General features: G+C 45.5%; 1 protein-coding gene across 1 annotated transcript in view; it reads right to left on the reverse strand.

Annotated features, from left to right (window-relative positions):
• PES1 (pescadillo ribosomal biogenesis factor 1) overlaps positions 1–16,038 on the reverse strand; it is a 142,008-nt gene extending 125,970 nt beyond the window's left edge. The window contains exon 1 of the mRNA XM_078667252.1: positions 15,889–16,038. Coding sequence (XP_078523378.1) covers positions 15,889–15,912 — 24 coding nt within the window. The 5' untranslated portion in view covers positions 15,913–16,038. The remainder of the gene's footprint in view (positions 1–15,888) is intronic.
• Positions 16,039–16,601: the final 563 nt, after the last annotated feature.

A 16,601-nucleotide genomic window follows, 5' to 3' on the forward strand; every position in this document is an offset into this window, starting at 1 on the left:
ATACTCATATTGATTGGTCGTAAACCTATAAAGGGGTGTGTCATCCCGCTTGTCTTTTAGGAGCTCAAGCTCTAGTTTTTTTATTTCTGCCTCCAGTTCTGTTAGCCCTAAATTCGCCTTCTTATTTAGCCTAGGCGATATGTCAATTAGTTTTCCCCTGATTGTGGCTTTTAGGGCATCCCGCAGTGTGTCAACGCTAACCTCGCCGTTATCATTATTGATCATGTACTCTGATAAGGCTTCTATAATTTCTTTTCTGTGACCCGGGTCTGTGGTAGTGTTACTTCTGAATCTCCATCTTTGGGGTAATGCCTCGTTGTGGGTGCCAGTCAGTTTCAGGGTGATTGCTGAGTGATCTGAAAACAGTCTCGGTTCTACTGAGGCTTCTTCTATCATGTGTGTGTGAGCTCCTGAGATTAGGATGTAATCTATTCTTGTGTGGGTTTGAAAAGAATGTGTAATCCCTCGTGGTTGGGTGCAGCAGCCTCCATGCGTCTTTGAGGTTGAATTTCGTGCACATGTTACGGAGCGCAGCATGGGAGTTGTTGGGGAGATATTGGCATAAGGATTGTCTGTCTAGCAGCGGGTCTAGTGGCATGTTGATGTCTCCTGCTACTATTAGTAGTTCATTTTGTGGTACTTTGGCTAGGGTAGCTATTACTTCTTTCCAGTAAGGGAAGTCATCTGCGTTGGGGCTGTACAGATTTGCCACATGTAGTCGGTCACTCCCCCTTGTGATGCTAGTTAGCACTAGTCTGCCTTCCTTGTCGTGTGTGTGTGTGTGAGTCTATCGAGAGTTTGGAGTTTTTGGAGATGAGCGTCAGGACGCCTCCTCTCTTTTTGGTCGCAGGAGAGCACACCGATTGTGCGATCCATTTCGCCCTAACTAGTTTATGGCTCTTTTCATCGAGCTTTGTTTCTTGTAACAAGATTAGGTCACTCTTGGTTTTGGCCAAGTACTCTATTATCTTCCTGCGCTTAATGGGGTGGTTCAGGCCCTTAATGTTTAGCGAGGTTATTTTGAGGTCTGTCATGAGCGTGATAGGGTTGTTGTTAGCCATTGTCTAGTAGGAAAGTTAGCTGTTTATTGTGCCCGACCTCCAATGGGTTAAAGCACTGCACTATCGTATTGAAACAGGAGATAGAATAAGTAAAGCAAAGAAGATACATAGATAGGTTTGGAAAAAGAGAGCACCATTCCTCCCTCCTTCCCTGTCCCTAGCCTCCCCCTCCCCCCTCTTCTCCCTCCCACTCCCTCCCCCCACATTTAGACTTTGGAAGGTGCGACGACAGGATCGCCATTGCGCCTCCTGGAGCCAAGTCTGCTTTGAGTCATTGCTAGTCTATTACTTTAACACATGGATTGTCAGATTAAGACATTTCACATTTGAGATGTCTACCCGTCAATCAGAGAGAGAGTGAGTGGCAGATGGGGATGTAAACAATTGCATAAGAGTCTATGTTGTCGTTCGGTAAAGGATACTTTGTGTTTTTTTGAGGTTTGTTCCCTTGACTTCTTTGGCAGTAGTTTGCTCGTCTCCCACCTCCCTTTGCTGTTCTTCTGGTAGTTCGGATATTATGCTGGGTTGTTGGGGTTGGGTAGAAGTTGTTCATTGCTGGCGTCAGCGGTTATCTTCGCCTTCTTTGGAGGTAGTTGCTGTTCCTTCGGAGGTTGCATCGTGCCCTTGAGGTAGGTTAGGCTGTATGCCTTGAGGTAGCTTAGGTTTTATTCAGTTATTTCCTAGTCGCTGCTCGGATCCGGGGAAGGTCCTCTTTTGGACATGCGGGGTGATCCCGTGTCCATCTGTTGAGTTGGCGGTCCTTTCAGGTATTGGTGCAGCTCCTGCGGGTCCGAGAAGTAGGTTTTGCCCCTGTCCATTATTTTAAATTTGGGGGGAGCAACAAAGGTGAATTGGATATCTCTATTTTTGAGCAATTGGCGTTGGGCGAGAAACCCTTTCCTGGCGTCTACTGTCGTCTTTGAGTAGTCCTGTGTTAGTATGATTTTGTGTCCTTTCCAGTTGATTTGGTGATTCTTTCTGGCATAGTTGAAGATGTCCTCCGTATGTTGGGATCTCAGGGGCTTGCAGATAAAGGGTCTAGTGAATTGCGCTGTGTGTTGTCTTGAAGCTGGAACTCTGAAAGCTTTATCTAGTTCGAATTGGCGGTCGAACTTTAGGTTTGTGACCTTTGGGATAAGATCCTCCAGGAATTTGACACATGATCCCGCTTCCTCCTCTGCCCCTTCCAGAATTCCCAGTATCCGAATGTTCCCTCTGCGGCTCTTGTCTTTCATCTCCACCGTTATTCTTTGAAGGGAGTAAGTTTTCATGCTGAGGTCTTTCACTTCTTTTTTAGTGTGTAGATTTATATCATCAATATCGCCGAGGTGTTGTTCCGCCGTTGCGAGTCTGATATTTACTGTGTTGAGATCCGCCTTTACCGCAGCTAATTACAGCTTTATTGATTCAGTGGTGAGTTTCGTACACTTTGCTAAGTCGTGAACTTCCGCAAGCTTCTTCAGGATAGTGTCTAATGAGTTGTTTATATCCGGCTTCTGTTTGATTGGGGAGTCCGATGTCTGTGGTTCCCCTTTGCTTTTATTCTGTAGCTGAGCTTGTAGCCTGGATTCTCTGTCTGCCATTCTTCTTTTGTGTTAGCACTGTCTCCCAGGGGTCTAGTGGTGTCGTTGCCTTTTTACTGCGTGGCCTTGCCGGGTGGCTACTTATTATTTGATGCTGGAGCACAGTGCGCTTTCTCACTTTGTTGTTTTGTCGTTGTTTACTTCAGTGCTAGCCTCCCCCGTTGCCTCACCCAGGCACAGCCACGAATCCTTCGCCTCTTCACTCTCCCTTCACCGCTGGTGTGTTTGGAGTGTTGCAGTTCTTCCCTTTTTCTTGTGCCGTGGTGGCTATTTCAGGCACAAACTGTTATGGTCCCACCGGACCGCCTCCCGTCGGTGTGTGCACATCCCGTCTAACCTTGCTAGGCGTTCAGTATTCCTGTGCTCAGCTGCAGCCCGCCGCCGCTTCATGTACCCGATTTTCTTGTCGGGATGTCTCGGAGCTGCACTCTTCGGCCCTCCACACGTGTGCACAGGACATTCTGCTGGGTTTTTTCGATGTGTACCTTTCACAGATACCCCCGCGTTAGTGTGTGCGAGCGCTGTTTTGTTGGTGGTGCGGCAGGGCTCGATGTTGGTTGAGCGACTCGCAATTGTTAGACACTGTTGGTGAGGGGGTGCGCTCTGTGCCGGTTTTCCTCTCCCTTATTGTTGCGCTGGCCAACTCTAGTGCATGTTTTCCGCGGTACGCAGGTCGTTCTCGGCAGGGGTGCTTGAGCAGCTGTGTGTTGGACTCTCCCTTCGGTGCTGGTGGTCTGCGGGCGCCATCTTTTTTTTAATTATCTTTGCTGATGTACAGTGCACCCCCCCGCGTGGTCGCTCACACCCTTGTGGCAGTCGTTGCTGCACTGGCCAGCGCTAGTGTGTATTTTCCCCGATCTACAGGTCGATCTCGGCAGGGTGTTTGAGCGGCTGTGTGTCGGACCAGTGGGAGTTCGCTGGCTTTTGTTCGAGTTTTCGTCCATCTGGGATGGTCGGGCTGGTTTGATTGCTATCGCGGCGAGGTGTAGCATGCGAGAATCATTGTCTCCTTAGCCGGGAGTGAATTGGTCTCGCCCCGGTCTTGTCCGCTATCGCCCCGCTCCCGTATGTATGTCCGTGGGGTCGGGGTGCCGCCTTGGTGGTGGGGCTAAGCCGGTGTGGGGAGTATATTTGCCGGGGCTGCCCACGCTCGTGCCTCCCTCGTTGGTGAGGGTGGTCGCTATTAAGCCGTGCTGCTCTTTCTTACTTGGGGAGGTTGTTTACTTTGGTGCCGATCGCCATCTTGGGCTTCCGCCACGCTCCACCTTTTCTCCCTGGGCTTGCGTGATACTCCTCTCCTGGATCGCCTTGAATTCTCAGGGTTGTCGCATTCCGTAGCGGTCAGGTTCTGATCACTGCAGATGTGTCTCTGGTTTCCTAACGTTCAGTACTTAGCTGTTATAATCCAATCGCTAGCTCCTTTCTGGAGCGATGGCTCGATCAGGCAGCCATTAGCCTCTGCCGTCCAAGCCACGCTTCCCATACCATCTTACCGTAATGAAATATGTAGGAGGCACTGATTTCTCAGCTCAAGATGTCAAGTTCTGGAACTCACTATGAGCCAGCATTAGAAGCATCCTGGAGCATAAACACTTCTGCAGACAGTTGAAAGTGTGGCTATTTCCTAGATAAATACACCACCTGCATAAAGGCAACAGAGCCCAGAAAGCAGTCACACCCTCAAGTGCAATCCTCAGCTTACAACCCATGAACTGCTAACAACTTAACCAACTAACTGCTTATATTATGCAGATAAGCTAAAAAAAAATGGCTAACCCATGGCTCACTGTGACATCATATTGTTATGTACTTCCATATGGCACACAATAATATTAAAACAATACTACGCAGCAGTTAGCAGCTACTTGTAACTTATATCTATTAAATTCACATAATACATATCCGCTATGAGGATTGTCACCAGCACTGTGTGGCCAAAACCAAACAGTAAATGAACAGGCCTGGAATAACTGAAGAGATCGGTTACACATTGCTGGACAGTTTGAGGACATTAATAAAGTCCATTTACTGCAAGTCCCAAATATCTATATAGCCCAACAACTTCTTTACATTTCACATTGACACTTGGGTATGAAATGATAATAAAAATGCCTATCCCTACAGATCCCTCCACTTCTCCCAACCTCAAACCATGCCAGGTCAAGGTCACAACTATACCCAAAATATCAGATTGGACAAATCAGCGCATTAACCAGCTAAATGTAAATGTACAGGAATTTATATAGCGCAAATCACCAAGCGGTTTCTAAGCGCTTGCTTAGGGAACCCGTCCTGGTATTCCCCTGTGAGATAACCCCGTCAGGATATCCGCAAGGTGAAAGCCAGGCATCCCGCCGCGAGGGGCCGTTGTGGAGATTAAGCAAGCTATTGCCCAGAGTCGCAGAGTGTGAACCCGTGAATCAAGTAGGCACCGGAGCGAGAATTGTCGAGTCCATGGACATTTTAGGACTCAAGACCCCGCCGAGCCGGGAATTGAACCCTGGTCCCGGACTGACCTCTGCTTCCAGGTCTGCCTCCTCTAACTAGTGAGCCACACTTCTCCACTGCTAAGAAGACTATCATATGAAATACCTTAAAGGGAACTGCAGATCTGTTCAAGGATAATAGTATACTGAATACTATAAACCTGCATGTCTATCTCTTACATGTCATCATCCAACACAGTGGTACGCGTTGCGTACATAACACGATAACGGCACTTCGATGGACATCACGCACAACAGAAAACACTTCCCTTATAGGATTAAAAAACATCATCCATCCAACCACACACCTTACATGGTGTAGCATGCTACTGGTGAATGAAAGCACTTCAGGGCCTCATATAAGGGTAGTAAACGTGAATTAAATGCTGCATTACCATTGTATCCTACTAACTTTACTCCCTTTTTACATACTGTTCCTCACTGTGAGACGTTTTCTAGCCATCTGCCACTGACCATTATTTTTCCGGTCTTCTTGCAGCCTCCTCTCACCTTAACAACCTTTTTTCCTGCCATTCAAAACCACAAACCTGTCATCTTCTCCTTGCTTCATCGGATCCTCTTTAGCTGCTTCCCCTGCCACCTCCTGCATCACTTCCTCTCCCATTCTCCTGTCCCCTACAGTTGCGTTCTCAAAGTGCCCTTTACATTCATCTTACTAGCCCCACTCTTATGATTTTTATTTAGGCCTGTTAAGTCCACCTAACTTTAAATTTCACTCCATCTCAACAGCCATGCATTTTTCCCCACTGTTCTCTTTGGTGAAATTCTTCTCTATATGCACCCTCCAGTTCTGCCGACCTTCCTTTTCCGTTTTACCTCACCCTACCCACGCTCTTCTTTTTGCCACTGGCCCCCACAGACCTCCATTTCCTCAATTCGACCAACTTCCAAGGCCAACAAGAATTGGCATAGCCAATAGGTCTCGCCTTTGGGACCTTATAAGTGTTTAGGCATGCAACACTTGATGTTGCACCAAGGATATTGAGCAGGATAACTAAACACTTATAATGCTTGTTCATGATACTGTCTCGAAGGGTAGGTCCGACTCGCATGGTAATTGCTAACAAGTGGAAACAGTAGACACACTAGTCTAGGGATAATAAACAGACAATGGTACAAAGAATTCGAATTACATGCGCAAATTGGAGGATTTATGAGTGCAAGGTTGTCACAAAAGGATGCCATATAAATGATTTCTTTTACTCGCTGATAATATGCCACACTGATGTAATATTGCTGGAGATTAAATCCCATTTAATGGGGAGACAGGGACGATGTTTCACTAGAAAGTTTAAGAGCGAAGTGGAGAGTTCGAGAGTATTTTTTTCAAAATCCTCTCACCCCTTCTCACTCTTGAGATCGACATTTACTCTCGTCAGTGGCAGCAATAAATCCCTTTCAGGATGGGATTACCTGCGACTGGCGTATTTTGCACAGTACTTCAGGAAAGTGTTATTTGGCAAAAGCTGTAAATCTCCAGCCATCTGATGGTGTAAAACTCTAGGTGCAGATTAACAACTTTTTGTTTGCACAATCATGCCATCTGTGTCGTAGCACTTATGTATGTATTTCAGTGCAGTTGAAAACTGAGGATACCTAACATGCACCCATCGAGTAGATCTGTATCAAGGGAGAGATGGCGCAGAACCCCTCTCTCTCTGTCATGGCAGGAGCGTTTGCAGCAGGAAGTTTCTGCATGAAGGGTTTTCGGCGCAGATGTGCTCCCTTTATGGTGTCGAACCTTCACTTAATTGCAAAAAAACAGTTAATGGACAGAATGTAGAACAATGTCATACATTCACCCCAGTACAAGGATCTGGGCCTAAATCCATCGTTTTTTTGCACTCCACACCACCCTGGGTTAGACACTGGCTATATGCAAATCAGCTCTGACCCTGTGCCTCATGGGAACAGTCCAGTCCGAACTACCAAGCCATGTCTTTCCCAGACCGGAATCAAGCATCCAAGGACCGGTTTCTGGCTATCAGCCTTCATTCAGCCTGGATAGCTTGACTCCAGTGGTGTGGAGAGCCTGGGACTCACGTCTGAGCATACCCAGCCCACTCGGGGTGAAAATTGCAAAAAAAACAGTTGATGGACAGAATGTAGAACAATGTCATACATTCACCCCAGTACAAGGATCTGGGCCTAAATCCATCATTTTTTTGCACTCCACACCACCCTGGGTTAGACACTGGCTATATGCAAATGAGCTCTGACCCTGTGCCTCATGGAAACAGTCCAGTCCGAACTACCAAGCCATGTCTTTCCCAGACCGGAATCAAGCATCCAAGGACCGGTTTCTGGCTATCAGCCTTCATTCAGCCTGGATAGCTTGACTCCAGTGGTGTGGAGAACCTTCACTTAATGGTGCGAGAGGCCAAAGCTATTCTTTCTTCTGCAGTTTTACGAAGTCAGGAAGCGTTCCAGTTAATTGGAAAGCTGAATGAAAAGTGGGTGGGGCGTTCGAAGGAATGCAGGGGAGGTGGTGTTCAAGAAGACTCATTGACATATCAAGAAGACGTTACCCTCATTTCTGATTTTTTTTTTAAAGACCTTTCTTGTGATGGTGATAGTTCTACCAAAAGGCATGCATCCTCACATTCTAAACCTGTCCACGATTAGCGTTTCCATATGCACATCAGTCAGGTTCTAAGGAACGTTTGAATGTGTTGACACCGGAAGGTAACGTTTTTATTTTGCAAGAAGTGAGAACTCTCCAGAGAGCTTGACATCGTTCTCATTCGGAGCCCTGCCCCTCCCATCCCGCTCCCAAAAAACTTCAAAGATCTTTCACCTTCTGCAGATATTTCTTAAGAAGGGAAAAGGTTAGTGAAGGTGTGGCGTAATGGCCAGAAGAGTTGATTTTGGAACTGCGGAGACAGATCCAAGTCTCGGCATGGGGTCAACATCCTGTGATTCTGGGCAAATCACTTAATCTCCCCTTATCTACCAAAAGGAATGTGTCCTTGCGTAATGTAACTGGTGCTTATGTAAAGCGCTACAGTACCTTCGGGATGAGTTCCTGCCATATGAAAACTGCAACACAAAAAATACGGGGTTGAGTAGGGGGAAAGGCAGAGAAACAGAAGAGGGGTGACAAAAAGGAGAGACAAACAGAAAGGGTGGGGGCAGAAACAGCAAGCGGGAGAGCAACGGAAAGGAGAGAGAAAAAAAGAGATGGACAGATGCACCTATTACCTTAGTGAGGTAATAGCAGGGAAGAGCAACAGTATAGGATGAGAGAAACCAGGAGTGAAAGAGACGCAAGGTGAGAGGAAGAACCAGTAGGTGAAGAGAAGTACGGGGAATGGTAGGAAAGAGAAAACAAGGGCTGACGCAGAAGCCTGAATTAAAGTAAGAACAGTGGGGGAAGAAACGCAAGAGAAGCCCGGGAGTTGTGTGCAAAAGTGAAAGTGATCGTGATGCGCTTAATGAGGCCAGCAGAGTGACGAGATCTGTGGTGGGGGAGGGAATTAAAGCGCGGAGAGAGGCACGCAAAGCGCGCGCCCGCGTACATGCACTCAAGCTCTAGGCCGGCCATGGCAGCATTTTTCAAATCCCTTACTAAAAGTCTCGCCAGACCAGCGCATGGTCAGCGGTGACCTAAAAAGGGCTGCCAGTGTAGAACGAGCATTGGCATAGCCAATAGGTCTCGCCTTTGGGACCTTATAAGTGTTTAGCCCTGCAACAGTTGATGTTGTTGCACCAAGGATATGGTGCTGCATAATTAAATACTTAAAAGGTCCCCAAAGCGGGACCTATTGGCTATGCCAATGCTCGTTTTCATGTAGCAGGTGAGCTTACAATGGCGCGTACAGCAAACTGAGTCACATCTAGGTGTCTTGGTGTGTGTATATGGTTTGAACAATCGTTCATAACAGGACATGATTGCGGACTCAGCTGCCAAGGCTGAAGACAGTTGATTTTCCACGGTGTGTCACTGTGTAATAGACGTGTTAAAACTATATGCTCATCCAATCTTTGGCCTCTCTGCAGAGCGCACAGGGGTATGGCCACATATGTGTCAATTGCATTCTATGAAGACGTGAATGAAGGTGGTACACAACTGTTGAAATATTGACAGCACATTAGAAAATACAATGCAGCGCACAAGCGTGTATGTGTAAGAGATAGTGAGAGGGCACGAAGAAGTGTAGGAGATGAAAGAAATGCACATGCAGAAGGAGAAAGTGAAACAGCAGCGCTGGAGAGGAAGGATAAGACGTGCGAGGCATGCAGACTAGGGACTTAGAATGAGATGTGTGACGGAAAGGGTGTAACAGAGATAGATTGTAGACTAGAGGAAAGTGATGTGAAAGGAAGAATGGGAGAGATTACTTACTGATTTAACCCTTTAGGTGCTGCCGTCGGCCAACGGTCGTCACGGGCACTACCTCCCCAGTGCTGCGTGCGACCGCTGGACGTCCAGTTCAGCACTGGATAATGGACAGCGCAGCACTGGGGAGGTTTGTTTACGAGCTCCTAAGGTGTTAATGTTGAATAAAAATCAGTATTCCCAAGCATTCGTAAAGCCAATCGGTATGGCTTGTTTTTGACGCATGCGTTTGGTGTTGTGTGATGTATTTGGCTGCACTAAAACAGAGACACATGAACACCAGATGTCAAGCACAGGAGTTGGCATTCAAAAACATTTGGTTAGTTACTGGCTATTGATGTGTAGTGCAGCAATGATGCTTGGATGTTTACGCAAACAGCTGTCTGGAGTCTTAGAAAATGGAACACGAGACACATCGTCGATGCATGATGAAGCAGGAAGGCGACCTTGGGTTTTAAAAAGGGTACACTTATCACGTCCTACCTCAAATGTCCAGAACAATCAGCAGCCTTTAACAATGAGTGCTGCTGTTGACAGAGAGACAGACAGAAGAAAAGGCAACGGAGAGACGGACAGGAGAAAAGGCAACGGAGAGACAGCTGCAGGATTTACATCCCAGCGCGTGCCCTGCCGTCGCACGGAACTATTTACAAGGACACCAACATTCGCTCCCCGATACCAGATTCAGCCAGCATCCCTGACTTAACGAAGGGGCTGGGTTAATGGAAAAAAGCCAAGTTTGCAATTACGAACAAATGGCTATTTACAAATGCATTGGCTTTTGAAGTGGTTACGAGGAATGGGGCTGCATCATTCACTAATCAAAAAGCAACATCGTTGTGAGCCTGTGAAGCTTAAACTGATTATAAAGGTGTAAATTACATTACTTGAGCAGCCTTCAACAATCAGCGCCACTGTTGACAGAGACGGACAGGAGAAAAGGCAACAGAGGGTTTAATCGCATTTTTAGGACTTTAATTTAACCAAATCCAAAAAAATTAGATCCAAAACAAGCATGAAAGTGAAAGCTGATTGAGGCACGCATGGCGGCTGCACGCGTGCACGCTTGTGTGAACGCAGCGCTAAGCCACCAAAAACCAGTGGCAGCACTTTGAAAACTCACACACTAAATTTCTCGAAGAGCAGCGCATGCGCTGGCTCTTCGAGACCTAAAAATAGAAGCCTTAACTATTTATTTGTAAGGTGTTCCATCAAGTTTGGCTTATTGCCTTTTGAATATTCCAAAGTGATGGTTTATTTTTATTTTTTTTAACTTAAGATGTTTTTCTGAGAACAGGGCGGGACATGTCACCTATCTGAATGCGGAGAGCCATAGTTATTTCATCAAAATTCAATACACAAAACAGGCAATATTTTTACATTAAATATCTGTAAACTGATCTATGTATGATACGTACGCATTGGCATGAGGCAAACAAGTGAAAAATAATATTTTCCTTTCTCATGGTACTTTTATTTAACCCCTTCGATGCTCATGACGGAACGGTTCCGTCATGAGCATCAGTCGAGCTGTGCTTATGACGGAACCGTTCCGTCATGACCATGCCCGTTTTTATTAGGGCTCAGCACCGGAGGGGAATCTGGGTTGCATGGATGAGGTTAAAGTTCTATACTGCATTATGTGCGATTGAGCTTTGTGGAAGATATTTTACACTTGGCTGAGGTTCTGTCAGTATCTGGTTGCAATGCTACTTTATTAAAATCCTACCAGACATGCCACTTTCTTATGCTGCAGCTTACAACATTCTGTATAAACACTTCCCTCAAAGCGTCTTTACTTTTGCGATACATATTAGTAACCCAACATGAGCTGAATTCTTCAGAAACAAAACAAAAATCAGTTCTACTAACACATAGAAAAAGATAAAAATGGGGACAGTTCCCCACAGTACAATGTTTTAAAGATGGTTAACACATACATTTGAATGAGTTTGTGCTAGCTGAACAAACCAAGACAGATTCCAAATCCAAGTGAACCACCAGCCTTTCAGGCTTTAGAATCAGTAGCACCAAACAATTTTAAATGAGTATGCCGTGCTTAAATCGGCAAGTATCGTACAGTAGCAGAAAGTGCTACATAAGAAATAATCAGTCATCATTAGATGAGTAGTTACTAGCTGCACTGAGTATATAATCATTATCAATAACTTTATTTTGACAATAAATCCTTTCAACAGATCATCAGTAAAGCAAACTGTTCAGGAATTCATAAAATAAAACAGTAAGTTTTCTTAAAGAGACTAAAAAACCACCAATAGTGGTCCCCACATCCGAAAAGTGCAAACCCACTAATAACAATGTAGAGAAGTAAGAGACATTGCATTATATCACACAAAGTTTTGAAATCTGCTGACACAAAGATAAAAATAAAATACAATCCTTCAAAATATGGGTACATGTACATTTGTAAATTAAGGTACATAATTGTTTGCATTAATTAGCCATACCAAATTAAATATTTGACAATCACACAAACACAAAAAATATCAATCGCTATTAGACTGACCATGTGAGAGTGCTGTATGCATTTACTGTGCGTTTTATACAACGTTAAGCAATCTGAACTCCTTTTGGTTGCTATCAAAAGGCTGGGTTCATGAGTAGCTAGATGCTCTCAGAACTGTTCAGCTTCTGTTTAGGTCTGCAAGGCCGCTTGCTGCATGCAATGCACTTATTAGTGAGTTTAGTGTATACCATTGAACCCTACAATAACCAAACCAAGCTGGTTAACTTATCCTTCTCCAACTCTTCTAACCTCATTTACTTCTCATCTGCCTTTAACCTTCTCTAGATTGTATGTTTAACCTGCCTATATACCATCACGGTTTGTCCATTTTATACTCCTTTACTTTTACTGTCTGTCCATCCAGCATGCATTTACCTTAACCGTCAACTCAAGGTCCCCTCCTACTTCTTTCTTGTCAGCCCATTAAGTACTCCTTTACCTTCCCCGTCTACCCCTCCAGCATTCTCTACCTTCCTTGCTTGCTTGCTTGCTTGACCATTCAGACCTCATTTCTCTTCTACCTCACCAGTTCTTTTACCTTCTGCAGCCCCATCCACAAACCCTTTACTTTCCTCTTCCGATCCTCCAGAATTCCCTTACCTTCCTCTTCTGCCCTTTCATTCTGGAGGGGCAACAGAGGAATTTATTCCTGCCTTTTCATTTCCTTCATGAATTCTTTATCTTTCGTTGGTGCCCACACCCAGTTGGTCCTGCTGTCCTGTCACCGACAGACCCTGCAATTTCTTTTACGCCTTTCCATTTTCCTGGTCCCACTACTTCTCATTACCAACTCATTCTCCTGCTTCCCAGTTCCACTTTAGATTCATCTTTGCATGCTTCTGAGTCCTTCTAGGAGATTCTGCTTCCCAATCACCCAATTACCTACATATTCTCCTACACGTCGGTCATTTTACTTTCCCATTCATAATTAGGCAGTAAAACTTTCTTTCATCTACTTCTCAGTAGAGGCCCTTACTTTCTTTCCTCTTCGCCTTCTCATCCCTCCCACTTCCACTCCTCAGTCCCACTGTTGTCCGTTTTCTAGACAAATTAACCTTCCTGTTCTACATCCCCTTTAGCTTTTTTTCCTATTTCCCAACACTTTTCTTTTTAGGTTGAGGCTACCATCGCACTGCGTAAGCAGTGGGCGGAGCTGACATTTTACGTTGTGTAGTATGGGGGCCTGAACACGCCCCTCTTCTCCATTGGCTGGCCTCGTAAATGCTGGCCAGCCATTGGAGGAGAGGAGCGTCACTCAGTTCAGGGCCCGCCTTGACGCGATTCGGGGGCGTTTTTCTCTTTTTTAAGCCCCGCCCCTTTTCTAGTGGTGGACGTTACACCCTCCTTCTCGCCGAGGTCCCAGTCTGCCCTAAACACGCCCCTCAATACAAAAAATTATGGCCGTTTCTCCGAGCCATTTGTGAATGACCTCGGAGAAACATGGTGGTGTGGAGCGCTCCTCTCTTGCCTTCCGAGATCGTAAGGCAAGAGAGGAGAGCTCCACACCACCATGTTTCTCCGAGGTCATTCACAAATGGCTCGGAGAAACGCCCGTCACTCCTACTTCCTCATGCCGCATCCCTCATTCCTTGGTCCTCATTCCGCATCCCTCACTCCTAGTTCCTCACTCCGCATCCCTCATTCCTTGGTCTTCATTCCACATCCCTCACTCCTAGTTCCTCATTCCGCATCCCTCACTTCTTGTTCTTCATTCCACTTCCCTCATTCTTTGGTCCTCATTCTGCATTCCTCACTCCTAGTTGCTCATTCCGCATCCCTCACTCCTTGGTCTTCATTCCACATCCCTCACTCCTAATTCCTCATTCCGCATCCCTCACTTCTGGTTCTTCATTCCACTTCCCTCATTCTTTGGTCCTCATTCCGCATCCCTCACTCTTAGTTCCTCATTCCGCATCCCTCACTCCTAGTTCCTCATTCCGCATCCCTCACTCCTAGTTCCTTATTCCGCATCCCTCTCCTAGTTCCCATTCCGCATCCCTCACTCCTAGTTCCTCATTCCGCATCCCTCACTCCTAGTTCCTCATTCTGCATCCCTCACTCCTAGTTCCTCATTCCGCATCCCTCACTCCTAGTTCCTCATTCCGCATCCCTCACTACTAGTTCCTCATTCCGCATCCCTCACTCCTAGTTCCTCATTCCGCATCCCTCACTCCTAGTTCCTCATTCCGCATCCCTCACTCCTAGTTCCTCATTCCGCATCCCTCACTCCTAGTTCCTCATTCCGCATCCCTCACTCCTAGTTCCACATCCCTCATTCCTTGGTCCTCATTCCGCATCCCTCACTCCTAGTTCCTCATCCCTCACTCCTAGTTCCTCATTCCTTATCCCTCATTCCTTGGTCTTCATGCCGCATCCCTCACTCCTAGTTTCTTTTGCTTCCATCCTCCTTGGGGTGAGACTGCCTGTTTTTTTAGGTCAATTTGCCCTGTAGGTGGGGCAGGCGGTTGCAAACTCAGAAAGCACCTGGGTATACGTTTCTGTATCTGGGGGGAGCTGCCCTTGTTATTTCTTGCCTCTGTTCCCTGCTGCTGTTCGTTTTTTTCTTGCCTCTGTGTGACTGTGTGAGGGTGGCTCTGTCTGTGGGAGGGTGGCTCTGTCTGTGGGAGGGTGGCTCTATGTGAATGACTGTGGGTGGCTCTGTGTGGGTGGGTGGCTCTGTATGTGTGTGTGAGTGGCTTTGTGTGTGGCTGCAAATGCAATAGGTCTCGCATTTGCGAGAGATTAAGCTATTGGCATTGTAAATGACAAAGCCATTTATTTATATGTTTTAAAAACAAAAACAAATAAAAAATGTCATGAGCAATGACAATAGCTCTAACTTTAACAATGCCGAGACCATTGCATTGTAAATGCTTGTTTCCCTTTTCCCAACCCTATTACTTTCCTCTTTTCATCCTAATCCACAATTCCACTGCTTTAGTTTCCAACTACCCCTCCAGTTGACCATGCCTTGTTTTCATTTCTAAGGCACCAGATACCTTAAAATTCCACACCGCTGTTTTATCCTCTTGTTTTGTAACCAATCTATCATCCTACATTACTCTCTCTTTGGTCTCCTCGTTCATTAGATATATAGCCCAACCTCTTTTTTTTGGTGCTTCGCTGTACTAACGGTGCTTCAATCTAAGCACTTTAAATAATAAAATAATATTTTCTAATTTCATGACACTCATTTTTAACGCCACTTTGCTGGTTTGCATCCATAGAAAACCCAAGTGTTATGAAGCACATGATTATCTGGGAATATTACAAGCACAGCCTTTCTTCTACTGCTTTTAAACCTAATTCAGGCGTTTCAACTGAACATATTTTCCTGGATGCGGTTTCATTTTTCTTTTATTGGTCCACTCTCTTCCTTAACTGTTTGCGTATATTCGCATGGCCTTTTAAAAGTCATCTGTGGCGAAACACGTGTTGGTTGCTTCATCATTGCTGATTATAACTTTATTCAGATTCTCACTTGGGACACTGTTACTGCAAGCTTGTTGTCACAGAAGACGTATACAAATAAAAGGTTTATATTACTGCCTTGACACAAAGTGTACTACTTGTTGATCCAGTTTATACTTACTTAATTGACCAGGGAATACATTTGCTCGCACACGTTAGCCCGATTTTACTTCTTCGTCTCCTGCCCATGTTTATCCTGCTTGCTTTCATTTTCTCGCGTGCCTACTCATCCCCATTTGATTTCACACAATTTTTCGAGTGCCTACTTGTCTCGGTAACACACACGTCCATTGCTCTCAAACACCTTTTCTTTTATCTTCCTCTGTTACTCCAACTCCTTTCACTTTCTCGTTCTGTGCCCCTTTTAGTACCCTTTCTAACGCCATGCAGACTTTCTTACCTTTTTCTTCTCCTGGCCCCCCATGTTTTCCTTCTGGAGGCTCTGCTTGTTTCTGGATTAGATCCGTCTCTTCTCACGTGGAGACGAAAGGCCCCCAAAACGTAGCTGCCCAGTCCAACGCCTGTCGCAAGCGACTGAGCCAAGGAAACCGACGAAGGCCTGGCGGCAGCAGTTTCATACATCCTTGAGCATCCACAGCCGGAAGCCCAATATAAAATCATCGCCACCATTCTTTTCAAAACGAACACATTGTCGGTAAGTTTATGTGCATTTAGTAGCCAAAATACAATGTTATCTTGCCCAAAAAGGAGCGAAAAAAGTGTAGTCAGAAATCAATGCAGCGGCCATCTTGGTCAGGAATTTGTGGAATATGTAGCGTTCACATATGCAACCATTGCAGCTCATTTTTTATTTTTATAAAGTTTAAGAAAAAGTAATTTGTTGATAGAAGCAAACGACACTGGATTTGATAACGATATGGTTAAAAAAAATGCACGTTGTTAGTTTTTAGAAGTGCCACCGGTAGTACTATAAGGTGTTTGACATTTTGACCAAAATACTTCATCATGCAAAATTCGAGTCTACAGGTCGCGGCAGTAGGAAAATCGTTGCCTGTTGATATCACACGCTACACTCTTCTAACATTTCACATCAGAGAAAGGAGTTTAGCAATGTCACGTGACTAATCATACGCCACCTAACGTTCTTCTATG

Source organism: Lissotriton helveticus, chromosome 11, assembly GCF_964261635.1.
Source record: "Lissotriton helveticus chromosome 11, aLisHel1.1, whole genome shotgun sequence".
NCBI classification, from domain to species: Eukaryota; Metazoa; Chordata; class Amphibia; order Caudata; family Salamandridae; genus Lissotriton; species Lissotriton helveticus.